Here is a 22,733-nt window from a genome sequence, read left to right as displayed (position 1 = left end):
TGTTTTATTGTTCTTTGTTATTGAAACTGTTTTCAAAGATCATATTTAGTGACATTGCCTATTGAGTGGTTGATTAGTGTTCATCTTCAACCAAATATGCATTTTGATGTAAACAGAGCAAAAGTTACAAGCTTTTAATGTTGACAATACAAGTTAGTTCTTCCTTTTGTTATGATCATGATTATTTTTATCTAGCATCAGATGAAAATACATGTGTAAGAAGTGATGCTAAACAACCTCCTTTCTTGCGTGAAACTGCACTTATGAGGGAATATGCGCACTGCATCTGGTTTTCTTTTTAGAGATTTTTCTGCTCTACACAAAAGCATAAGCCAACTTTTTCAAGTCATGTAAATACTATTGAATATTATGAAATGTAATTAATTTTAAATTAATGGAGTTTGAGTTTTATTTGGAAAGAGTGCTTCTAGATTTCCCAAAAATACAAAGTGTATTTGCATTAAGTTTACTTTTGTTACCCTATGTGACCATCGGAGGGAACCCTGGTGCAAGCGCTCGCTTTCGCGCTTGTCTTTTGTGTCGCAGTATTTATACTGTCTCTCGTGAGCTGCCGTCTGTTTCATTTGCGCATGCGCTGTATACTCGGACCATTCAAATGATTCATGTGTGAACTTCATATATATATTTTAATTTAATAAAGCAGGCAGAGCACAAAAAATGTCTGTTCAACCATCCAACCCCAACAACCCGATTGTCTTCTTCGACATCACCATAGGAGGACAGGTGAGTTTAAGTTCCCCGCTAACGTTGAGTCGACGTCACTGCTAGTCATCAGCCTCAACTTACCGTGACTTTCACAGGAAAACGTTGCTTTTTGAGCTGCGTTTAATGCGTCCAAATTACTCTAATTCAGTTTCTTTGCGTAATTTGCAACAATTAGCGAGAGCCCGACATACTTTCTCTAACAGTTTCTCGTTTGCTGAGGTAAATGTAGCTATGTAAAGCAGACAAAGCAGACAAAGACAAAGTTGTGTCTACATGGTTAGACATGGAAAAAAACGAAACATTTGGAGGCGTTACTAACTTTTGCCTCAAAGGTAAATGTGTCTCCACGGTGTTATTAGACATAAAGCCATACATAAGTTACAATACAGCACCCTAGCTAATAGCTTTCATTGCCCTGTTCTTTGTCATTGTAATCCCCATTGTAATGCATGTCTACATGAAGGTTTATTCAAATAAACAGGTAAGAGAAGATCAGTTACTACTAGAGCGAACATTATTAACTATCAGCTAGAGGTTTACCAATCAAGTCGGCCAGTAATTCTCTCTTATTGGTGATGGGCAGGTTAAATGATGAAACATTGCATTTAGTTTTGTTTTTCCTTGTTCAATACATGCATCTAAATGGAAACCTCCCACAGTTTTGTTCGTATTATGCACCAACTTACCACTTGCACCTTGATCCACTTTTGTTGCTTGGGAGATATTGTTTAATTCATAAATGAAGTTCATCTTATAATTCCTTAGTTTCTGTTTTGAGAGATTCAAAATGAAAACCTCTGTCCAAGAACCTGCAGCACAGTTTTGTTCAATAGTAATGGCTACACCACTTTAAAAAAATGGTATGTGCCATGAACAGCCTTATCAGTTCAACTATAAAATAGTCGCTTTGTGATTTTCACAGTTGCACAAAACTAAATTCTATCCATTTTCATTTATTTTAAAGTCAACTATTTTAAGAAACAATTTTCTATAAAGTCTGGCACTAACATCGCTGTGCTCGAAATATATATATGAAAAGTTAGACTACACATTAAAATATAGTGGAATATCATAAAAACCCTTTTAAATTGATTTGATAATGAATTTATGGTATCAAGGGATTTTGCAAATTCTTATTTAGAGTTGAAGTATTTTGCTTGGCTAACTTTTGGCTTTCAAGTTACTTTGACACTTGTATATAAGATACAATGTACAGCCGTAGTGTGTCACAAAAGATATTTTAACCTTTTGGTGACACTTTTAGAATCAGAAGGACACAACAACACAACTTGCGCCCAAACTTACCTGGACGATTGATGAGTCGGGTGAAAAGTCCGGACCTCTTTTCTTGTTGTTACCTCGGACCTTTACATTTTGCACAGTGTTTTGTCACAATACACTGTGGGGTTAATAACTGAATGGGCGCTGAAGGATAAAAGCAACACAGACTAAAATAAAAAGATATTGGAGGATCTGTCAAAGTTTATTGTAGACCATTTTCAAACTGTATCTAAATCTCATAAAGCACTGTTTTTTCCCCTTATTAATTTTTATTTATTTTGTCAGTAATGTTTGGTCCAAAATATAGTGTCTGTCAAAATGCACAGTCTCCCCCATTAAAACCCTTGGTATTTTAAAAATACATTTAATGTGGTATTTGTCTAGTATAAGTCAAATGAAAAGTACAAATCTATCAAGAGAAATGGATATAAATATAAAATGTTGTGTGGGAATATAAGTGTGCACAGCCTGAAATTATGACTTTGCATAATCACTTTTCCTTTTAATTATAATGTTTAACATTTGGGTACACACCTAACATAAAGTATGTCAAACCTGATCAACCAGAAAAGTGCAGCCTTTCTGACTGATCCCTACCGCTCCCTGTTCTGGTTGAGAGCGGCAGGGATGATACTGCTCTAAACAAGGAGCGGATGCTGAAACAAGGACATTTATGTTTCAGCATCGTAGTAATACTACATCTAGATGTACAGAAGAACGTCTTCATGACTGAAAGCTTACGTCTTTGGAATCGCCGAGCTAAAGTTCAGAGCTAAAACTGACAGAGAATCATTAGGCTCACCTGAATAGAGATTTTGAGAACTTACGATAAAGGAAGTAGTAGCTATTACCAAATTAAAATGTGGGACGTATAGCCTTTTATGACATAAAATGAATGCTGAAGTTGAATCAAAAGGTTGTGCACATTTTTGCAACCAAAATTGTTGCCACTTTTTCTATATATTTATGCGGCGACATAAAAACACGAGCCGCTATTTGATACAATATTGCTGTTGAGGCCAATAACCAGTGTTTACCGTTATTATATATATTTTACTACCCATTTGACACCTTGAAAAAAAGCAATCACACCGCTGACATTTTAACTGCTACAGTTAAAACTTCCCACAATTCAACGCTGCATCACTGTCACATGACCAACCTCCAGCCTCTCCCTCCAAAGACAAATTGCAAGAAGATGGAAAAAATATAGCTTATTGACTTAGTATTATTTATTGAACCAATACCTGCAAGCAAACAAATGACTAAATGATATTGTCCGATGCTATTGTTAAGCAGATATGTTGTTGATCCCTAATTTTCTAGTTTTAGTTTTTATCTTTTCTGTCTGAGTTGTTTTGCAGTTGAATTATACAGGATACATCTTACATTAAAGGTGCAAAAAATTCTAAAATCCTCATGCTCATGCTTTGCATCACAAAACCTAATCTGTTAACAGGTGAGTGTAGTGTACACTTCTGAGATCTCCTTTTAAACTATAAATAGAATGCGATGGTATGGTAAATATAACTGAAAGAGGCAATATTTCTGAATATTTTATTTGTATTTTTTGACAAACATGTATCAGTGGAGTCCACAAAGTTAAAATAGAAGAAGATAAAGTGATCTGCTACATTTTGTAGTCTTTCCGAATTTCCCACCATGCACAGTAAACAGTTGCAACATTTTGCTGCGAAGATCAACTTCAGAATCCTGGACTAAAATGGCACCAGCATCAGTAAGCACCCTGCCAAAAGTTAACAGTTCATTTAAAGCCACGGTTAATCACCTCTTGGCTTCTGGAGAGGACGATCTGTATCGATCTGTTTCCGAGTCTGGCTTTAGTAACATTCAGCCACAGCAGGATGAAGCAACGACCACAGATTCAGATCACTGATCCATTCATCAGGACTTTCATTTAGTCTGCATTGCTGTGTCTTTGGGTGATTTTTTTTATTTTTTTCTACACATGTAATGAGCTGCTCTTCTTTTCACATGATGGATTAAACACAGCAGTAGGCGGCAGAGATCGTCGTATGTCTTTGCTCAAGTGCCAGTAAACCTGCCACAAGCACATGTTCTCTGGTAGACTGCTGTAAGGCCCCTTTGTGTGGCTCTTTGCCCAGAACACCAAACCCACCAGGAGGCTGTTGGAGCACTCCAACCACAGAAGGTTTACTCCGAGGTGTGCAGGTACTCCAACTCCGCAGATCAGGCAAGAGACAGACATCACAAGATACGGCATCCAGAACAATATAAAGCCAAGTGTTATGCTGAACCACAGAGGAGGCCTCGTCAGGCTGTTCTCCTCCAGTCTGGTTTTTGATTCTGGGTTGGGATTCCAGGTTGAAGTGAGGAGCAGATCGCTCCTCGTGTTCTGCTGCTGCTCCCGAGATTCAAGCATCCTGTCGACTTCTCTCACCCACTGGGGAATTCTGGACCAAAATGGCACCAACGTCAGTAGGCACGCCATGAAAAGTCCGAAAACAAAGACTGTGATCACTGTTGACTCTGTCACTTTACAGAGAAGCACGTTTATCTCCCCCGAAGAATCCAGTTCCACCAGTCTGACGTAATCGGAGAGAATTGAGTTATGAAAAGCAACCGCCCAAACCACCAGGGTCAAGATAACATTTCTAAATGTTTTCCATGACACTGAGACATTGCACATGAAGACGTCATCTAAACAGTAGTCAACAAAGCCCACGATCAACATAGGGAGTGGCAGAGCTCTGTATGTTGTTGAGGCCGTAGCCAACAGGAAGCAGGTTGACACCAACGACTTCTCTGGGCCGAGAAACCAGGCGGCTCCCATTAACACTGTAAGAAGAAAATCAGCCAGCAAGACGGACAGGCTGCAGACGCTTAAAAAGTACATGTACTTTTTCGGGCTGCATGAGTAAAACACAGCCGTTTCCAGTCCAAACTTGACGAGCAAAATCAAAAAGTACTTCTTGGTGACGTCTGTATATTGGTTGGACGCCTCGTCCCACTGCTCGATGATGGCAAACATTTTCGCAGTTAGACTGTCGTCCAAAGACGAGGAAGACTCTGGAGAGTTTGGAGTAAAGGTGCTCCAAGAAAAATCTGCAGAGGACAAAACAGAATCCTTAGACGCATTTCTCATGAATTTAAAACTTCTTAAAATACTGTTGAGTTGGAGGTACTTTATTCTATGTCGTAGTCAGAAAGGACAGTCTAACGGAGATCATAAGCAACAAAAACTGATTATTTATAAACAGTAGATATGCAAAGATCTGTCTTTTTATTACAGATCCACTGTTTTTATTCTCAGTATTTCTACAGATTCTCTGCGTGAACTTTTTATTTGATTTGTTTTATTCTCAAAAACAGGCAATCATTTTGATGCCTTCAGTGTGAATTTTCTTTAATGCAGTAACTGAATTCCTCATTCTCTGTTATTGATTGGTATCTTTCGCTTTTAATTCCTCATGATTCTAAATGACTAGTTTTTCTGTCTGTATGATTGTACGCTTCTGATAATTTCTTTCAATTTCTCTTGTGGTTAAATGTCTTTCTGATTTTAATCTCTCTAAAGCACTTTGTGTTAAACAACACAACAGCATTATTCTCTACAAGCCTTTTATAGCTAGAGAGCCTATAAATAGAGCGTATAGTGTATTTTTTGCTAAGCCCAAGAATTTTCCTTATTTTACTTTTAAGATTAATTTTTAAGCAGTATCCTTTCCAATTTGATAATCAGTAATCAGGATTTACAGGATGATTAATCTGATGCCTTATTATATATTAAATACTTTTTCAGTAATTTATAGAAAGTGTTGCAGCTGTCCAGAGGAAATCTTGATTCTGATCAACAGGCATCTAAACTGATTTTTGACTTTTCACCTTTCAAATATAAGAGGTCTCTTTTGGCCCTAATTATCAGGTAAATTTGTCATTTGTAGTCTGTGGTCCTTGGATTGCTGCTTGTTGGGCGTTCCTCACCACCATCGTTTAAGACAGGTTATGGTCCATGATTAACTATTGCAACAGTCTTGTGGTGTACTTAACCTGCTGACACCAGAAATTAGTGTAAAACCAACTTGCTCTCTGAGATTGGCCTCTGACTTTTAACTTTTTGCTTGCATACACTTAGAGCAAAAGCCTAAAAAAACGGTTTTAATCATTTCAAATTTAGGCCGTAAAATGATTTTGGTATGCCTAAATCTTCCACCAGTATAGATATTAAATTTTATTTAGTTGCCTCTTAAGATTGTATCTCCATTGCTTTTTTTCACCGGCATTTTTTTGTTTTGTTTTGAGAGTTATGCGTATGTCACGCAGGTTGGCAGGCAGCCCTATCTGAAGGAATTTATTACTCGTCATTCTGTATTCACAGTTCATTGAAGAAAAGAGACTGCCGGTGTGTTTTGTAATTAATTGCTTAGGGAATTAAAAAGCACATCTTCACCAACACCTTCAACAAAAACCATTATGATTGTTGCTAAAATTACTCAGTTAATCCCTTCATCAATTTGTACCAACAAATTGCCCTGTTGTGCCTTCTTGTTTCTGTAACTGAAATATAACAACCAGAAAAATAGATTACTAGCTAATAGACTAATACTCTTCATAATGCCACACTCTAAACATTTTTGTAATTGAGACATAGCAGAAAGGAAAATTCATTACCTGAAGCACATATCTTAATGCTACACTCAAAAATTATATATACTGCTCTACATTTTACCAACCAAAAACACGTCTATGTGTCTTCCAAACAAACACTTTGACAAATCTTTTCCAAGGTATAACGCATGTAAAATTTGCTCAGTGTTCATGAGCTGTTTACTTTTTTCTAACTGCCTAAATTCTTGGCAGTTAGAAAAAAGTTACCAGAGAAAAATTAAGTTTGATAATGAAGATAGTTTGCTGCTAACAGTGCTCACTCAATCATGTTTGTGCAAATACAATGAGGAAGACCACTCTTAATACGTGTCACACTCTGATCAAACTGTATAGCTTCCAAATTTTAGCTATGGTTAGTCATACATTTAGCCAACTATGAACTCAACTACCAGCTTATTGATGTGACTTATTTCGATTATAAACTAGGGCTGAAGCAATTCCTCGAGTGATTCGAATACCTCGATTATTGAAATTCCTCAAGGAAAATTTACCTGCCTCGAAGCTTCGTTAATTTATGTTTTATTAGTTAGCGCACCGTGTTCCGGCCGGGACTTCATTTGCGTTCCGCCGCGCTCTCACTTCCGCCTATGTTGTTGACGAAAGCTAACTGTTAGCAGCACAACATTCAGTTTTCAAGTTCGGCCTGGGAGGATTTTACTGATTCCTGATAATGTCCGGGTTTTTGTCGTTTTTCGGGGGACCAATACACATACTAAAAATGACGGTAGCGATGCTTGAGTACGGCAGCTTTTCTCCTCCCGGAGATGCTGTTTCAGAGCGAACGGCGGGATAATTTATACATGTGAGCGGATAGACTGAACACTGCGGGCGGCTTTGCCTTAGATGCGTAGCTTTACTGAAAATACCGGAAAATAAATTTCATATCATCCCGGTCGCAACAAATGCGTGGCGAAGAGCATCGTGACGTTACATACCTGGGAGATGCGTTTCTGTGTGTGACGCATGCAGACGTGTCAAATCCGCCGCTAACTTGAACACAAACGCTATAAATGGCTGGGCAATGTGAGAGTTCATCTATTAAACTGACAGAAGATGAATACATAAACCAAAAGTTGGAGAATAGACTTTTTTTTATAATAACCTCCTCACAAATAGACACGCTATTTGTGAAGCTGCCTTTTTATTATTACATTGAATATAATTTCAGATTTTTGTATAACATTTTTTCAGGTTAACTTAAAGTGAGCTATTATTGTTACAAGTTAATTTTCTAAACTACAGAAAAGTAATTGTTAGGGAAGCTCAAATGTGGAAAAATTGGACTGATATTGATATGTGATAGTAATACTGCTGTTATGTTAGATTTACCAATGTTTTATTTTATCTTTTTTTTAATCCGATTACTCAACTAATCGTAAGAATAATTGATAGATTACTCGATTGCTAAAATATTTGTTTACAATAGACCTACTGTAAACTAAATAACAGTATTTGACCAAATGGCTTCACAGTTGTCAAAAAGTAAAAGTTTTCTTCTGTAAATGATCATGTAGCACTTGCAGCTCTAAATGATATTTATTTAATTTTGGATTGTAAAGGTTGCAGACCTCTGGTTTAGGCTATAAAGTCATACCATGATTGTCTGGGAAGGTTTTAAAACATTATTAGATTCAACTTGCTGTGAGTTGCAGAAATCCTACATTTCCTCTGTTAGAAAATATTTGCTATGTGAATAAACATCCTGGCTGATTTCAAGCTGTTAAATGATTTTCCTGTTTTTTTATTTTATTTTATTTATCTTTTATTTAAACCTGTCGTACTGGAAACTGGCTGAGACGTTTTTTAAATGAAGCAGACTTTTGTTTTACGCATGTAAAATGCCCTTCAGTGTCCTTTGCCATCAGGTCTACATTTGAAGCGTTTATACTTTTCCCTGTTGCAGCTGTGTGGATACAATCTTTCAATTCTTTAACACCAGTATCACAATACCTGTCTTGTACAAACATTGAATTTTAGCCTTTGCCTCTTGTAGAGCAAATAGTCAATCCGCTTTATGAAAGACAATAAATGTTATCATAAAGTTAAATGGTGAGTACCTCTCTGCCTGGCGTTATTTTTTCAGTAAGTCAGTCCAGCAGGATGCTGTTGATGTTGTTCCTCTGTGAATATTGTCGAGTGGAGTAACTCCCTTTTAAGCTGCTCCTTCTGTGGCTCCACCTTTTCATTTTTGCTGCAAATGATCCAGGGCGACACACCTTTCAGGTTTTTAAGGAAGCCTGCCATTTAAGTTTGCTTTAGGTAGCTCCTCTATTAGTATAATTGTTTTTGTTTTTTTTGTGGTTTTTTTTACCTGTAGTTTGTAGCTCATGTTATCTAAAATAATTGCCTGGCTGAAGTCACTCCCTGTGTGCTCATTTTATTTGCACAATTACTTTATTGTTACAACATAATTCCTAGAAAAGGAGACAGGTTTTGAATATTGAAAACCTGCGGTTGCTTCTCTGAAATATTGTGTCCCAACAGTTTTGGCTTAAGTTGTTTTTGCTCTATGTGTCTTTTTTGTTCTTTGTTGGGATGTTCCTGTTTTGCTTTGAGCATTGTTAATTAGGGACGAAACTGTGGCAGGATTCCTGGAGTTTGAGTTCTGCAGCATGACAGGTGAAACTCTTGTTCTCCCTTCTGTACAGCACACCTGCTGCCTCTTCTCAAATTCATCCTTTTCTTTTTATCCTACTTCTAGGAAGTAGAACAAGAACAGCTGAATTTCAAAAGATCTGCTTTCTGTAAAGTGAAAAACAGTGTAATGTAAGGTGAATAAGTCCTACCTTCTGCGGACGTCGGACCACGGTCAGAAAAATCCTCCCTCGGGTCAGGGGCACAGTGTTTGACATCTGTTTCGTCTCGACATCTTTATCTGCTTTATGTGTTTGCCTTTGAGTCTTTGAGTGCTTTGTGCAGTCTAAACAGCAGGGGTAGGAAATCCAATAGCTTTTTTGTCTTACTTTGAGTTATTTGCATTTAGGGGAGAGGGTTGTCACTGATGTCGTCAGGACAAATCTCTTTTTGTGTGCTTGTACGTCCGTGTGAATTCATTTATACACACAGAAACACACATTGTTTTGGACGTCCATGGCTGTCCTGCATTGTCCAGTTTCCTGGGGAAGAGAAAACTAAGCTGACTCATAGATTTGCTTTTATTGTACACACATGTACAAGAAAGCAAAACAATTATATTCGTTTATGTTTTAAAGCTTAATGTCAAGCCTAACGTGTTCTTTATGTTATTGGTTATGACTTGTAAATTGTATCAGAACTGATCAGTTCTCCTACGTGTTATTTTAATTGCGGCAGCCGATATCTGTAGCTAGTTCTTATACTTTAACACTTCGTGTAAGACAAACAAATCTGGTAGAAGGTCAAAATTAAAAATTTTCCAATAAGCTGGTTGTTTTAGTGTGCACACCAAAGTATTTTGTTGAATTTCTGATTGAAATTCAGCATTTGAATCGGAAGAAGTAGTTCCATCTCTCAGCAACTCCTGTGTTGTCTTCTCAGGCCAGTGGAGGAGCAATCCCTTTGTCAACATTATCAGAGACTTCTTGGGAATCTGCAACTCGTTCTGATCCTTTCTTTCAATAGGTGAAACAAGCCAAGCTCAGAGTTATTTACTATTCCATTTATTTACTGGATACGCAAGCAGCCAAATAATTAATTTTGGATCCAGGGTTTCTCCAAAGACACGGTCTTCTACCTGAACAACGAGGTCAAGGTATCTTGTGCGTTTCCCTCCCAGTGCCACCTAGTGGTACGGGAAAAGAACTAAATTTTTCTGCGAGCCAAAGATCTATGACATCATCAGGATGCTAGCTCTGATACCAACATTAGGTATCTGATACCATGTGCGTGTATTTGTATTCATAAAAATTATCTGATACTACAAAGCCCAATACCAGCGTGACGTTAGTTTCCTTTCCCTCTAACAAACAGTATTACTGGTCCTTTAACCCAGTTAGTGGCGATGATGCTCTAAAAACTGAATGCCAGCCACATAAAATGAAGAACACGACAGTGGCAGCTGAGCTGATCAAACCATTTAATGGCAGCAAACCCCCTGCTCTCTTCTCACTACAGCTCCTCTCCTGCATCAGAGCCTGCTGTGAGTGTGTGGGCTAGTTGGCCAGTGATGATGGTTTTCCTGTTTAGTTTCTAGTTTCTATCTAGGACTATGGCCTCCATATGCGGGTTGTTCTCTACCCCTACACCACCTGTTGCACCTCTCTCAGATGTTTTTCTCTGTTGGTTTTTATCAGTTTTAGAGAAGCATTCATAATGTTCCTGTTGTGCAATATTGTATCTAATTGTTGATACCCGTGTTCATTGTACCAAGGTGAAGGGATATTTTCTGCTCCTTTTTTCCTACTGATAACATTGTGTACTGAGATTACTTTGATCTGTTGTAAGTACTCTAAAACCGTGACTTTAGAAAAAGGCTGTAAATATTTGGAAAAACCTACTCGGTAACTGAACTTAATCAGATTAATTATAATAGATGTTGGGAGTGTACCAAGAAAAAGATAAAAACTGAAATTAAATCAAAAGCTGCTTTAATCAAGACTTGCAGAGTTTAATGGCTGCCCATTTGCATCCAGGCTGGGTTATACCTGCGTTTTCGACAGTTTCAGTTGACCTGTACAAGGGGGCATATCTACACTTTTGAGGTCCACTGAAACTCAATGTCACGGCTTTATTTGCTGTCTCATCCTTTCACTCAACATTATCTCAACTTTGCGGCAGGATGTCGGCCGGATGAAGATAGAGCTGTTTGCTGATGTGGTTCCAAAGACTGCTGAGAACTTTCGGTAAGGAACAAGCTGGCATCACAGCATCCCTTTAATTCATGGCTTGTGATTTGGGTGTATACAGCACATGTGAACAAAACTAAGGCAGTGGTTTTTAAACCTGTTGCTCATGTTTTCATTCCTTCCTCACAGGCAGTTCTGCACTGGAGAGTTCAGGTAAGGCAGCTTCACGCACAACACAACACCACACCACATTCATGTGGTTCTGCACACATCCATTAGCAACTCTAAAGGTAAATGATATGAAAAGCTTTCCACTCCCTGAAGCATTTAGCAACTCAACACGTTTAGTTTTGATGATGGGGAAAAAGCATTTTCTACTTTCTTCTTTCATCATCCTCAAAAAACAGTTGGTTAGCCAGTAAATATCTTTAGGTTATAATAATAGTATAAGTATATTTGTAGTTAGTTTAGCATTTGGCTTCATGTAATACAAAAGGCAATACAGAAATGAATCCTGTTCAACAGTGCTTCATCAGACGGTGCTTATTTAATAATCTGATTGTGTTCAAAAGTTGTGTCAATTTAACTGCTTTAATTTGCCCATTTTTTCCCCAACGTTGTACATCACAAGCATGTTCCTAAGACACAATACAAAAACTCCTAACAAAAAGATCCGCAGTGTTAAGGTGTGTAAGTGTGAAGTAAGGAGTGTCTGATTCAAAATGGAGATCCTGTGACATAATCAAGTACATTCATTTCCATCAAAACATTCAGTTCTACCTGCTCAACATAAACAGACCACAGTGGAACAAATAATATCAGCTGCATAATAATTCAGTGTACCCGAGTTTGTTTTTGGCTAAAAAGTTGCTGGATGTTTTAAGTACAGTAATATGATTTTTAAAATTAAAGAAAAAGAATTTAAAAAAGCACGGCTAATTCTAAAAACAACTTTGTGTTGTAGCTCATGTTTTTCATTTAAGGAGATAATAGCTTGTCATTAAAAAATCCTAAAATATTACAAAAGGTGTTCATCTGCATCGGCTCCATTTGCTGGAGGGCCAGATTTGCGGAGTCACACAAAATTATTCAAAGAGCCACAAATGGCACTGAAACCATATTTTGAACCATCCTGGATGAATTTTTTAAAACTACATTTCTTCCTCCATCTTTTGTGCTGCAGGAAGGATGGCGTTCCAATTGGTTTCAAAGGCTGCACTTTCCACAGGTATGTAACAAAAAAATGATTGCTGGTTAAACTTTACTGAAACAGAAGAAAGAGACCACACCACAGGCTTATGCACCCATGTCTTATTGTGTTCAAAATGGTTCTTGTGCTTTTTTTTATGTATTCATTGGGGGTCTAAGCTGTCTTACAAAGTGAAGTTTGAGTCCAAAGAATATTAAATTTAAATTTTTTTGGTTTATATTTCACATTCATCCCGGATCTACAATCATAGTCGTTGTTTTTCTGACTGAAGGCTCTTTGAATCAAACAGCTCAACCTACTTCACCTTTTTGGTACACATTTTTCTCTGTTTATCTCCAGGGTGATCAAAGACTTCATGATTCAAGGTGGAGACTTTGTAAATGTAAGTATGTGCACACACTTCCTATTTTCTGGTTCAAAATCCTGGCATTTTGTGTGGAAGGTTTTAATTAAGGCGTAAGTAAGCTCGGGTTTTTATCTTTTTTGTTGTTTTCTTTTCCACTGTGCTCATTACTAGAGTATTGATGCTCAGTATAAAACCTATTATTACCTTGACCATGTCGAGATGGGATTTCCTTTTGTAATACCCCAACTTTGTGTATACTCCCCTGGAAAAACTGTTGTCATCTATGTTCACTGAGTTTCTTTTGACTCCTTTTTAGCCTATGTGTACTAAGCTTAACTTACCCAGTCGAAAAATATAAAAGTTGAAATTCATCGGTAACATCACTTTTTGCAAGGTTGAGAAAATTCAACCAGTTTACAATTCTTTTTTTTTTTGTATTACAGAATCAAAATATCAAGAAGAACTACTCCCATTTTGTATTCTCTCTATTAGAACATTTGCTAAAATATAACATTTTACTCCAGAAATGCTCTCATTTAGACTCGATATCTATTACAACTTCATTAATAAAGATTGCTCTTAGGACAGAAAGAGGACAGTTCGCTTTGCTCTGGATAAAGCAATTTTGTCTCCCTCTTGTGGTGATGAAGTGAATTACACTTATCTAGACGGACTTCTAAAATAGTTCCTGTTTGTCTTTTGCTAAAGGGGGATGGTACTGGTATCTGCAGCATCTACCGGGGTCCATTTGCAGACGAAAACTTCAAAATGAAGCATTCTGCTCCTGGACTTCTATCCATGGTATGTGTGTTGGTGAATGCTATTAAACTATTATTCCGTCCTCTGCAGAAAGTAAAGCTAATTTGATGCATTTAAGCGAGGTAATGCTACCAAACGTTTCTGTTCAAATTATTTCTAATTCAGGCAAACAGCGGACCGGGGACAAATGGTTGCCAGTTTTTCATTACCTGCACTAAATGTGACTGGTTAGATGGGAAGCACGTTGTTTTTGGTGAGTCAGTTTACAAAATGTACTTATTTAGACTGGTGCACTCATCATTTTTTTACACAAACATAATTCCAGTCAGGCTTACACCAGATTCTTGATTGTTTTAGGAAAAGTGGTGGATGGCCTTCTGATCATGAGGAAAATTGAGGTAAAACTTCACAAAATACTTACTCATTTTTGTGCCTCTTGTCTTTCATCCTTTTAAATGAAACACTGGATTTCATAGGTAACTATGCAAGGTTTCTGGCCAATAAGGGCTGTTTTGTGTATCAGTGCGCATACCAATGGATTTGCATGATCAAAAACACTGTTTGCACTATGTAATTTTATCACAGAAAAAAAGAGCTAAAATTAATAATTTTACTTTTAAGATATATCACAATAGAATCATTGAGCAATTTAAAAGTACACACAAAAATACCTAACAAAATTAGACCTGAGTACACAGCTGTTGTTTCTGAAGCATATTACGCTTACAATAAATTTCCTCACTAATGTTCCTCTAACAAAGGGAGTTGAAAGACGATATTTTACCCGAGCAGAACCACCTACAGCAGATCTGCTGGAACGCTTTCAGTTTCGTGTTTTCTTCACATAATCGGAGGAGTTGCCAGGTCATTCAGTCATTCAAATATAACATTCAAGTAATAAAAATGTATTAATTTCACCGAACCCGTGAATTTAGGTTGACATAAAATGAAAAGATGATATCATGCATTCTCAGTTATAACGAGACGCCAAAGAATTTAATCGGTCAACTTGAGATCTGATAAATGTGAAAATATTTTTGAATTTATAAACAACAAACATGCCACTGGGAAACTATCAGCCTTCGAACTCTTAAAATTCGTCTTGGTGGATTAGAAATCATTTTCATGACTTTCATGGTAATTTTCTTTTACTTCCATTTTAGTGATGTTTTTTAATTTTTTTTTATTTTGACTTTGAATGATTCTAGACCAGAAGCTGTTTTAGGAGAAAATATATACTTTATTCAGACTATTTAGAGACAGATGTGGATATGCCGACCGTAAAATAGCGAACCGTAGAAATGAGGCGTTGGATTCATTGAAACGTTCAAAAACGTTCCTCCTGTCCCGGACGAATTTTCGTTGATCCTGAGGCACAAACTCTTCACCGATTGTTGACGCTGTTTGTTGCTTTGTGGATTTAGTTTTAATTCTGAGTTTGTTATTGTCCCCTCAAACAGAACGTCCCCACTGGACCCAACAACAAACCAAAACTGCCCATCCTCATCGCTCAGTGTGGAGAAATGTGATGTTTAATTTTAAAATACATTTCATGAGACCCAATGTGCTTTTCTTTTCTTTTCTTTTCTTTTTTACACAAAAAAATGCAATAAATTGTACTTTTCTAATTTAGATGTTCTGTCTGGTTTATTTTCTTTCTTTTTCCACATCTTTAGACCAAATAACGCTTAAACCAACATAGTTTCCGTTTGAAGTATGTAATGCTCATAAGTAGCTTTAGACAATATTAAAATAAAGCTCATGCAAAACAGGTGGGGCTAAGACTGTGTTGTCAAGCGATAAATACTCAGGTTTTTCTTTCACGTCTCCAATTCATCGGAATATAAAAACTTCCCCGGGTGGATTATGAACTTGATCTCGGTGTTTGGGTGATATGTATCTGCATGGAAACGCACAGAGGTGTAAAGTTGTACTCTGAGGAGATGCAGAGATTAATGTCAGTCTTATCCATGGAGCAAATTAGAGCACACTCTCCAGTGCCAAGCGATCCTCTGTTGAACTTATGGCTACCCCTTCTATCCCAGCCAAATCCAAGCTCCGAGCCCCCCTCCCCCATACTCCCCTTGAACATCATTCTCTTGGGACAAAAGGATCCTTTCAGATGGAGACTCTCTTCTTATGGAGGCAGGAAGAGGGTTTTCTTCTTCTTTTTTTTTTTGAAAGGAGGTTTTCTCCATGGGGAGGCTTTCTGAGGCTCATTTTTGTGTGTGGGAGAGCGGAGCTCTGCAGTTAACAGCAGAGCTTCACACGTCGGCCTTTGCTTGTAAATGATGCCAGTGGAGCTTTAATTACCATGACAATGTTTGTGAAGGGGCGGGAGGATAAGCGGGTACTATTGGCTGTTCACTCTTGCTAGAGAAAAGGGAAGTTTTCTCAACTCACACAAGATGGCTGACTTTTATCAATTATACTGACTGTTTTGAGTGAAAAAAATTAAGTCATGTGGCGTTCTACCAACACCGGCTTATGTCAACTTTTGGTTACTTTTGCGATGTCTTTCTCTTATGATAGATACTCCATTTCTCTGTTAGGAACTTTATTGGTGTCAAAGACTTCACTACCACAGATTTAAGAAAGCACAACACACGTTAAAAGCGGCGTACAAAAATTCAGCTTAGGCTGAATATGTTCTGCAGACTAAATTTATAGATTGGAAATCTTGAGCAACACCTGTCTGTTAATGAATGAATGAATGTGGCTACGGTGTCATGCAAGAGTATTCGCAACCCTTTGGACGTTTACACATTTTGTCATGTTACAAGCACTTCAATGTACTTTATGTGGAAGCCACACACAAAGTAGCACACATTAGTTAGCTGTTTAATTTGAAAAGTGTCTACAATTCTTTAGAAAGAAATCGGAGAGGTCTGCAGACACAGCAGTCTGTCCGTTTTTACTCGCATGCTCCAAAATGTAACCTAAGTGCAACCAACTGCTTTTAGATGTCATTTAATTTGAAATTGTACTCCAAATATGAGTTAGTTTAATTATAGCTTGTCCTGTTAAGGCTTAAAAATGTTTTAAGAGAACATCAGAGATTAAACATTAACATGAAGACCAAGGGGTACACTATAAAGGTTAGGGGATAAAAAGTGGTGGAGAAGTTAAAGTAGAATTCTGAGGGAAAATAAAATCCAATGTTTTGAACATCTCAAACTGTTTCCATTCACCTTACCTGGCTGGCCAAGAAGGCCACAGTTAGTCTGCAATTTGCAGATATCCACAGCTCATGTGAGAAGAATCTGTCCCCAGAACAATAATTAATAGTGCATTCCACAAATCTGGCCTTTACAGAAGAGTGTAAAAACAAAATAGGTTGTTGAAAGAAATATTTAAGAACTCCTGCTAGCAATTTGTGTCAGTCTACCACATAAAATCCTTGTCAAATACATTTATGTTTCAGGTAATGTGACAAAATGCAAACTTCAAGGGTTGTGATATATTTGATAGTTTGTGTATACTGAGTTTAAGTCATTTAGCTGTATTGTGGTTAGATGCTTCATAATGCTACACTGCTGTTAATTTTATGGGCTGTTTATTAGATGGTAAATCCTGGCATTCATTAAAGGGACTTTAAAATCCTTCATGGTTTCTCTCCTTACTTGTGTCTGGTTTGGTACTGTTTCCAAATGTGGTTAGTAGCTTCACTTAATCCCAAGAGTTTGAGTTTGGGCAATTATTGTACTACGTATAAATAACAATGCAAAACTACCTGATAGACACTTCCTTATTGCCATCCTTACCTGATTTGTATATGTAGGGAGTGTTGAAAAATTTCAGGTATAATCTCCTTTCAGGAAACCCTTTCATGACAGTTGTACTAGCCAATTAAAAACACTTTCTGTTAGTCGTCACACATTCCAGCCAATCAGAGGAAGAGTTGGGCGGGACTTCCACGGTGAACATTCCCCGGCACATCTACACGTTCTGCCCAGTTCGATCGGCAACGGGAGCGGAAAGAGGAAAGCTGAGAGCCCGAAGGCAGTAAGCCCCCACCACCGCCGGCCCAGGTTACCATCTAGCACCGGGAAAAATAGCAGAGAGCCGCCGCCGGCTGAAGCCATTACCAACGAGTAGTAAGCATGAGCAGCGAGGCCGAGACACAACAACAACCTCCGCAGCCTGCTGCGGATGCGGAGAGCCCATCCAGCCCGGCAGCCGCAGCTTCAGCGGGGGATAAGAAGGTCATCGGTAAGGCTGCCAAAGCTAGTTGAGCTAACTAGGCTGCTAACGTGGATTTTGTTACAGTAGGGCGATCCTCACTGTCACCACTACAGACTGCCGTTAAATGTAACGTTAATGGGACATAAACGTTAAGTTCCTCGGTACAGAACAAAATTGACAAAAATTTAACGAACATAACCTCCGTTTTCTACTTTTTCTGTTTTATTTAGAATGTTGGCATTATATTAGCCTATTCACTATTTTCTCTTCAGCGATGTCAAATATTTTTCGTGTGTAGTAGCTAAGCATTAGTATCGGGAGATTTAGAATTACATTGCAGTAGCTTTATTTTTTATGAACATGTTTTCCGAGTTCTGAAATTAGCCGTTTGACATATCTGTTATAACATTTTTCAGAGGATTGTCAGTTGTCCGAGACTTCATTACTTTAGTTTGAGGATCTAAGCCGTACATTCGTCGGCCTCCCTGCGTCAGATATCCGCTCGATAGACCCATCCATCCAGTCGGCCGTCACATGGACAGTCGTTAGGAAACGTTTGCAGCCGTTATCAAAGCCAACGTGTTTATATAGAAACGGAAACACGGTTTGGAGACGTTAGGTTCTGTGGGTTAACCGCCCGGAGGTTGAAGTTTAACGGTCGAAGATAATTACAAGTAAATTTACCAACCTGTGTTTATTATTTCATATCAACTACATAGGCTAGTAATGTTAGCTGCTTAACCATCCCTTTGTTCACTCGAAAACAGCCTGCTGGTTTCACTTTGAATTATTTTATCCAAAATATTCACGACACAAACATTTGTCCCTTCCAACTGGCCAGAATGCCAGATTAACAGCAGTTTACTAACGCCTATAAATATATATGTCAACGGTCATGTCATTTTAGGTCGATTTTCTGGGTTATCAGTCTGGCCTACATACTTCATCACCCGAGCTAACGATGCTATCCCTAGCCTAGCCGGCTAATACCAGCTACCTTCCAGGCTTTAAAGGCCCCCCTCTCCACCCCCCAAAAAAATGTCCGCCGTGGGTTTCCACTTATTTCGCCATTTGGTGGTGGTTTCGTTCAAACCAGTTTAAAATATCGAGTCGCTTTTATTACGTGTTAAATAAAAACTCGGCCCAAATATAAGTCGCCTTGCTTGTTATGTTGGTTTCTGTTTGCTGGCTCAGCTCCAGCCACATGGTTCAAGCCTCTCTCAGCTACATTGCTATGCTAACACATCCGGGTACGGTTCTACCACGTGTGACCACTCAGATCCTGGGTTGTGTTTAGATCAGGTTAAACAAGAAGGATACGTTAGCTCAGCTACGACAGAGCAAAAATGAAATAATAATATGCGAGTGAACACGACTAAATTGAAGGAAAGGTAAAATATATGTAAAGATTTGATCATTTTCATGACCAGAACAAAAATAAATAAAAGCGTACCCTAACGATACTTTTAAACCCAAAACAATGTCTAGGAAGATATAAGATTTACAGTACATACTTGACTCAATAGAAAATGTTCTGGGGCCATTTTGAATATATTTTATTAGACACCATTAAACACACAAATAAGTCTGTATATTCCATATATGGTCCTCCTTAGCCCATAAATTGAAAATAGACAAGAGATTAGACTAAATCAGTAACATTTGAAGGTGAGTTATCAGTCTTATTTTTGTAAGGAGCTGGGAGGGGAGGTCAAAAATCTATTTTTGATTAAAAAAAAAATAAATGATTCTTAAAGGTCCATTTTAGTGGTAAAGATCTGGGTATATAAAATGTTAACTGTGGGGGGGGGGGGGGTAAGAGAAGTGAAAGTAGATATCCTGCTTCTTGAAACAGGGCTACTCTTGTGTAACACTGGTCAACACTTTAGCGATCATGGCTATTGGTATTATTTGTCTGTCACCGACATGCTTCACTAAACAGCCCATAACTAAGGTGTGTACAACATTAAATCCTTAAATGAACACATGTTGGGTTCTCCCTCTACAAACTTGGGCTCATGCCTCACACCAAGAGCAGCTGGTGCCGGGCATTCCCAAGCATCCAGGTCTATAATAAGAATGGCAGTTGGGAGTTAAATATAACATTCACATAATGCATGGCCTTGGTTAGGTTTGTTCATAAGTCAGTCACCTGTTATCAAACTGTTTTAATTGGACTCAATGAGTAGCAGATGTATTTTAACTCGGTGCCAGAAGAAGCCCAGGCTGTCGAATAATCTAGGTTGTTTTAATTTCCTTGCAGCAACAAAAGTCTTGGGTACCGTCAAATGGTTCAACGTCAGGAATGGATATGGTTTCATCAATAGGTAAGCGAGAGCCGCCCGCACCCACTCACCCGTTCTTCCAAGAGATTTCTGATATAATGCGTACGAGTGGCTGAAAGATTGTTCTCAATCCTATTAGAGTTTTGCTTTGCTCACAGAGCTGACCAGATTATGCTTTCTGCTTGTGTCTATACCGTCGCCACCTACAGTACTACATTAATCCTTGCTGGCTTAGTTCAAGTCCGTTTACAGAGACATTGCATTGTGTGGCTCAACAGGACACTAACTTCTATGTTTTGTTTTGTTTAGGAATGATACAAAGGAGGATGTCTTTGTACACCAGGTATGTTTTAGCTTCTTTATTTCTGCCTTAAAAAAAAAAGAAAAAAAAAATATATATATATACATATATATATATATATACACACACAGTTACACAAAAGTTCTCATCCAAGCTCTTTATATTTTTAGACGGCCATTAAGAAGAACAACCCGAGGAAATATCTCCGCAGTGTGGGAGATGGAGAAACTGTGGAGTTTGACGTAGTCGAGGGAGAGAAGGTGACCTTTTCTTTGACTTATTTATTTTTCTATAAAATGTAGAGTTGATACATTCGCTTCTAGACAAAAAAAAAAAAAGCATCACATCACTGAGAAAATGTGTCCCAATGTATCCAGGGAGCAGAGGCAGCTAACGTCACTGGCCCAGGAGGTGTCGCAGTCCAGGGAAGCAAGTACGCTGCAGACCGGAACCGCTATCGGCGCTATCCACGAAGGAGGGGCCCTCCCCGCGGCGGAGACTACCCAGAGAACTACCAGAGCGACGAAGGCGAGCCCGGCAGCGGAGGACGCGACAAGAGCAGAGAGGGGGGAGAGAACGCCCCCGAAGGAGACTCGCAGCAACAGCAGCGCAGACCAGGTTACCCTGGCAGACGGCGCTACCCGCCATACTTTGTACGTAGACGCTTCGGCCGTCGGCCCCCGTACACCAACGCACCACGCGGAGAGATGACTGAGGTACGCCGCCAGAGGGCTACTCTCCTGAAGCAGGCACCCAGTTGATCAATAACTTAAGTCTGAAACTCCTGATTTTTGTTCCACCCTCTCCTCTCTTAACAATCACGTGGTTGTGATCAACAAATCTTGGTGTATCGGGGGTCTTGGATGCTCTCAAATAGGCCCCACATTTCCGCAAAATCGATGACACAAAGTTCCACATTTTCATTACAAAGTCACCGTGTTCTCCTCTGAAAGTTCTGAAGGATTTTTTTTTTTTTGTTTTGTTTTGTTTTGGTTTCTTCTTTGTGCCCCTCAGGGAGGTGAGGGCGACGAAGGCCAGGGAGGTCCAGACCAGGGCAACAAACCAGTGAGGCAGAACTACTACAGAGGCTTCCGACCAAGGTTCAGACCAAGGTTTGCATGTGGGCTTTATTGGCAGAGGATTGCGGTGGCAGGTTTGAAACGCTTTGCATGTGCTGGTGTTAAGCTTGATTGCACTAACAAAGAAAAAAAATGACACTAAAGAATCTCACGTAAGCTGCCAGTAAACGACGCACATCACCAGAAAGTTGCATTTTCGTCAGAAATTGCTTGCTATGTCTTGTGCATGTCTCTAGAACTGCATGCTGTCTGTGTAACTGTGTTTTTTTTATTTTTTTTTATTTTTTACTTCTACTTTATGTCTAACTTCACCTTGCGCAACCTAGGGGTCCCCCCCGTCCCAGACCAGTGCGGGACAGCGAGGAGGACAAGGAGAATCAGGGCGGCGAAGGAGGCCAGAATCAACAGCCCCGCCAGCGGCGCTACCGTCGTAACTACAACTACCGCCGCAGACGCCAACAGACCGGTGGCAAACCCGGCCAGGAAAACAAAGAGGCCAAGACAGGAGGTGACCCATCTGCAGAGAAAACGTCCGCTCCCGAGGCCCAGCAGGGTGGGGCTGAGTAGGAAACAACCTGCACACCGGCACCTACCATCTTGTACCATCGTCCGGGTGAGTTGTTTTTTTTTTTTGTTTTTTTTTTGTGAACCATGTTGAATGTTTGCGCAGCCCTTGTTGGACTCAGTTTCTGCCTCCTGTTCTTGATTTTTTTATTTTACAGTTTTTCGTTTGTCAACAAGAAGAAACATCAACCAAGATCTGAGCAATAAAGATTTGACTCTAAGACCGTCACAAGCTTGCACCATGCATTTGACCAGATTACCACTGATTGCCTGCAGAATCTATGCAGACTTGTGTTTTCTTTTCCCATTATTTTTATGTGACAGCTACAAAACATTTTGGGGAAACAACAAATGTTTTTCTAAATCTGTCCTAAGTTTTTACACCAAATGGTTTTTAAAGATAAAAAAAAAAAATGAAATTTGATATCTGGTCAGTTTGACATTTTTAAATAACTTTTTATGTATTCAGACATTTTAACAAAATGCAAGCTCAAATAAATCTTCAGAAACCAGGAAACCTGTTTGGAGTCTCTTTATTTTTCTCAAGTATACAGGCTATGAACATTATAAGATTTCTTTTGGGG

General features: G+C 38.7%; 3 protein-coding genes across 7 annotated transcripts; 2 read left to right on the top strand and 1 right to left on the bottom strand.

Annotated features, from left to right (window-relative positions):
• Positions 1–62: 62 nt before the first annotated feature.
• On the top strand, positions 63–15,507 carry ppih (peptidylprolyl isomerase H (cyclophilin H)). The gene is made up of 9 exons (XM_015028198.1): positions 63–744; positions 11,413–11,477; positions 11,610–11,633; positions 12,604–12,648; positions 12,970–13,012; positions 13,685–13,777; positions 13,901–13,988; positions 14,093–14,133; positions 15,196–15,507. The coding sequence occupies exons 1-9, from the start codon at positions 679–681 to the stop codon at positions 15,262–15,264; spliced, it is 534 nt and encodes a 177-aa protein (XP_014883684.1). The 5' UTR covers positions 63–678; the 3' UTR covers positions 15,265–15,507.
• On the bottom strand, positions 3,218–9,518 carry LOC106944886 (uncharacterized). Of its 2 annotated transcripts, none has more exons than XM_015028190.1 (2): positions 9,444–9,518; positions 3,218–5,094 (listed from the first exon to the last, which is right to left on the bottom strand). In XM_015028190.1, exon 2 carries the CDS (start codon positions 5,018–5,020, stop codon positions 3,971–3,973), a length of 1,050 nt encoding a protein of 349 aa, XP_014883676.1. In that variant the 5' UTR covers positions 5,021–5,094; positions 9,444–9,518; the 3' UTR covers positions 3,218–3,970. The 2 variants fall into 2 exon arrangements, with proteins under 2 accessions (XP_014883676.1, XP_014883675.1); XM_015028189.1 differs by lacking the exon at positions 9,444–9,518 and adding an exon at positions 8,715–9,413.
• A 2,166-nt stretch (positions 15,508–17,673) lies between the features above and the next one.
• ybx1 (Y box binding protein 1) lies at positions 17,674–22,662 on the top strand. Of its 4 annotated transcripts, none has more exons than XM_015028194.1 (8): positions 17,674–17,947; positions 20,184–20,247; positions 20,515–20,548; positions 20,677–20,766; positions 20,884–21,159; positions 21,521–21,618; positions 21,912–22,198; positions 22,308–22,662. In XM_015028194.1, exons 1-7 carry the CDS (start codon positions 17,839–17,841, stop codon positions 22,150–22,152), a joined length of 912 nt encoding a protein of 303 aa, XP_014883680.1. In that variant the 5' UTR covers positions 17,674–17,838; the 3' UTR covers positions 22,153–22,198; positions 22,308–22,662. The 4 variants fall into 4 exon arrangements, with proteins under 4 accessions (XP_014883680.1, XP_014883679.1, XP_014883678.1 ...); XM_015028193.1 differs by having other exon boundaries at positions 20,884–21,222; positions 21,521–21,606; XM_015028192.1 differs by having other exon boundaries at positions 20,884–21,222.
• The last annotated feature ends 71 nt before the right edge of the window (positions 22,663–22,733 follow it).

Source organism: Poecilia latipinna, unplaced genomic scaffold, assembly GCF_001443285.1.
Source record: "Poecilia latipinna isolate Pla-1442-1.1 unplaced genomic scaffold, P_latipinna-1.0 Scaffold117, whole genome shotgun sequence".
Taxonomy (NCBI): domain Eukaryota; kingdom Metazoa; phylum Chordata; class Actinopteri; order Cyprinodontiformes; family Poeciliidae; genus Poecilia; species Poecilia latipinna.
The sequence above is the reverse complement of the archived record's forward strand: the minus strand, read 5'-3'. Positions and strand labels throughout refer to the sequence as shown.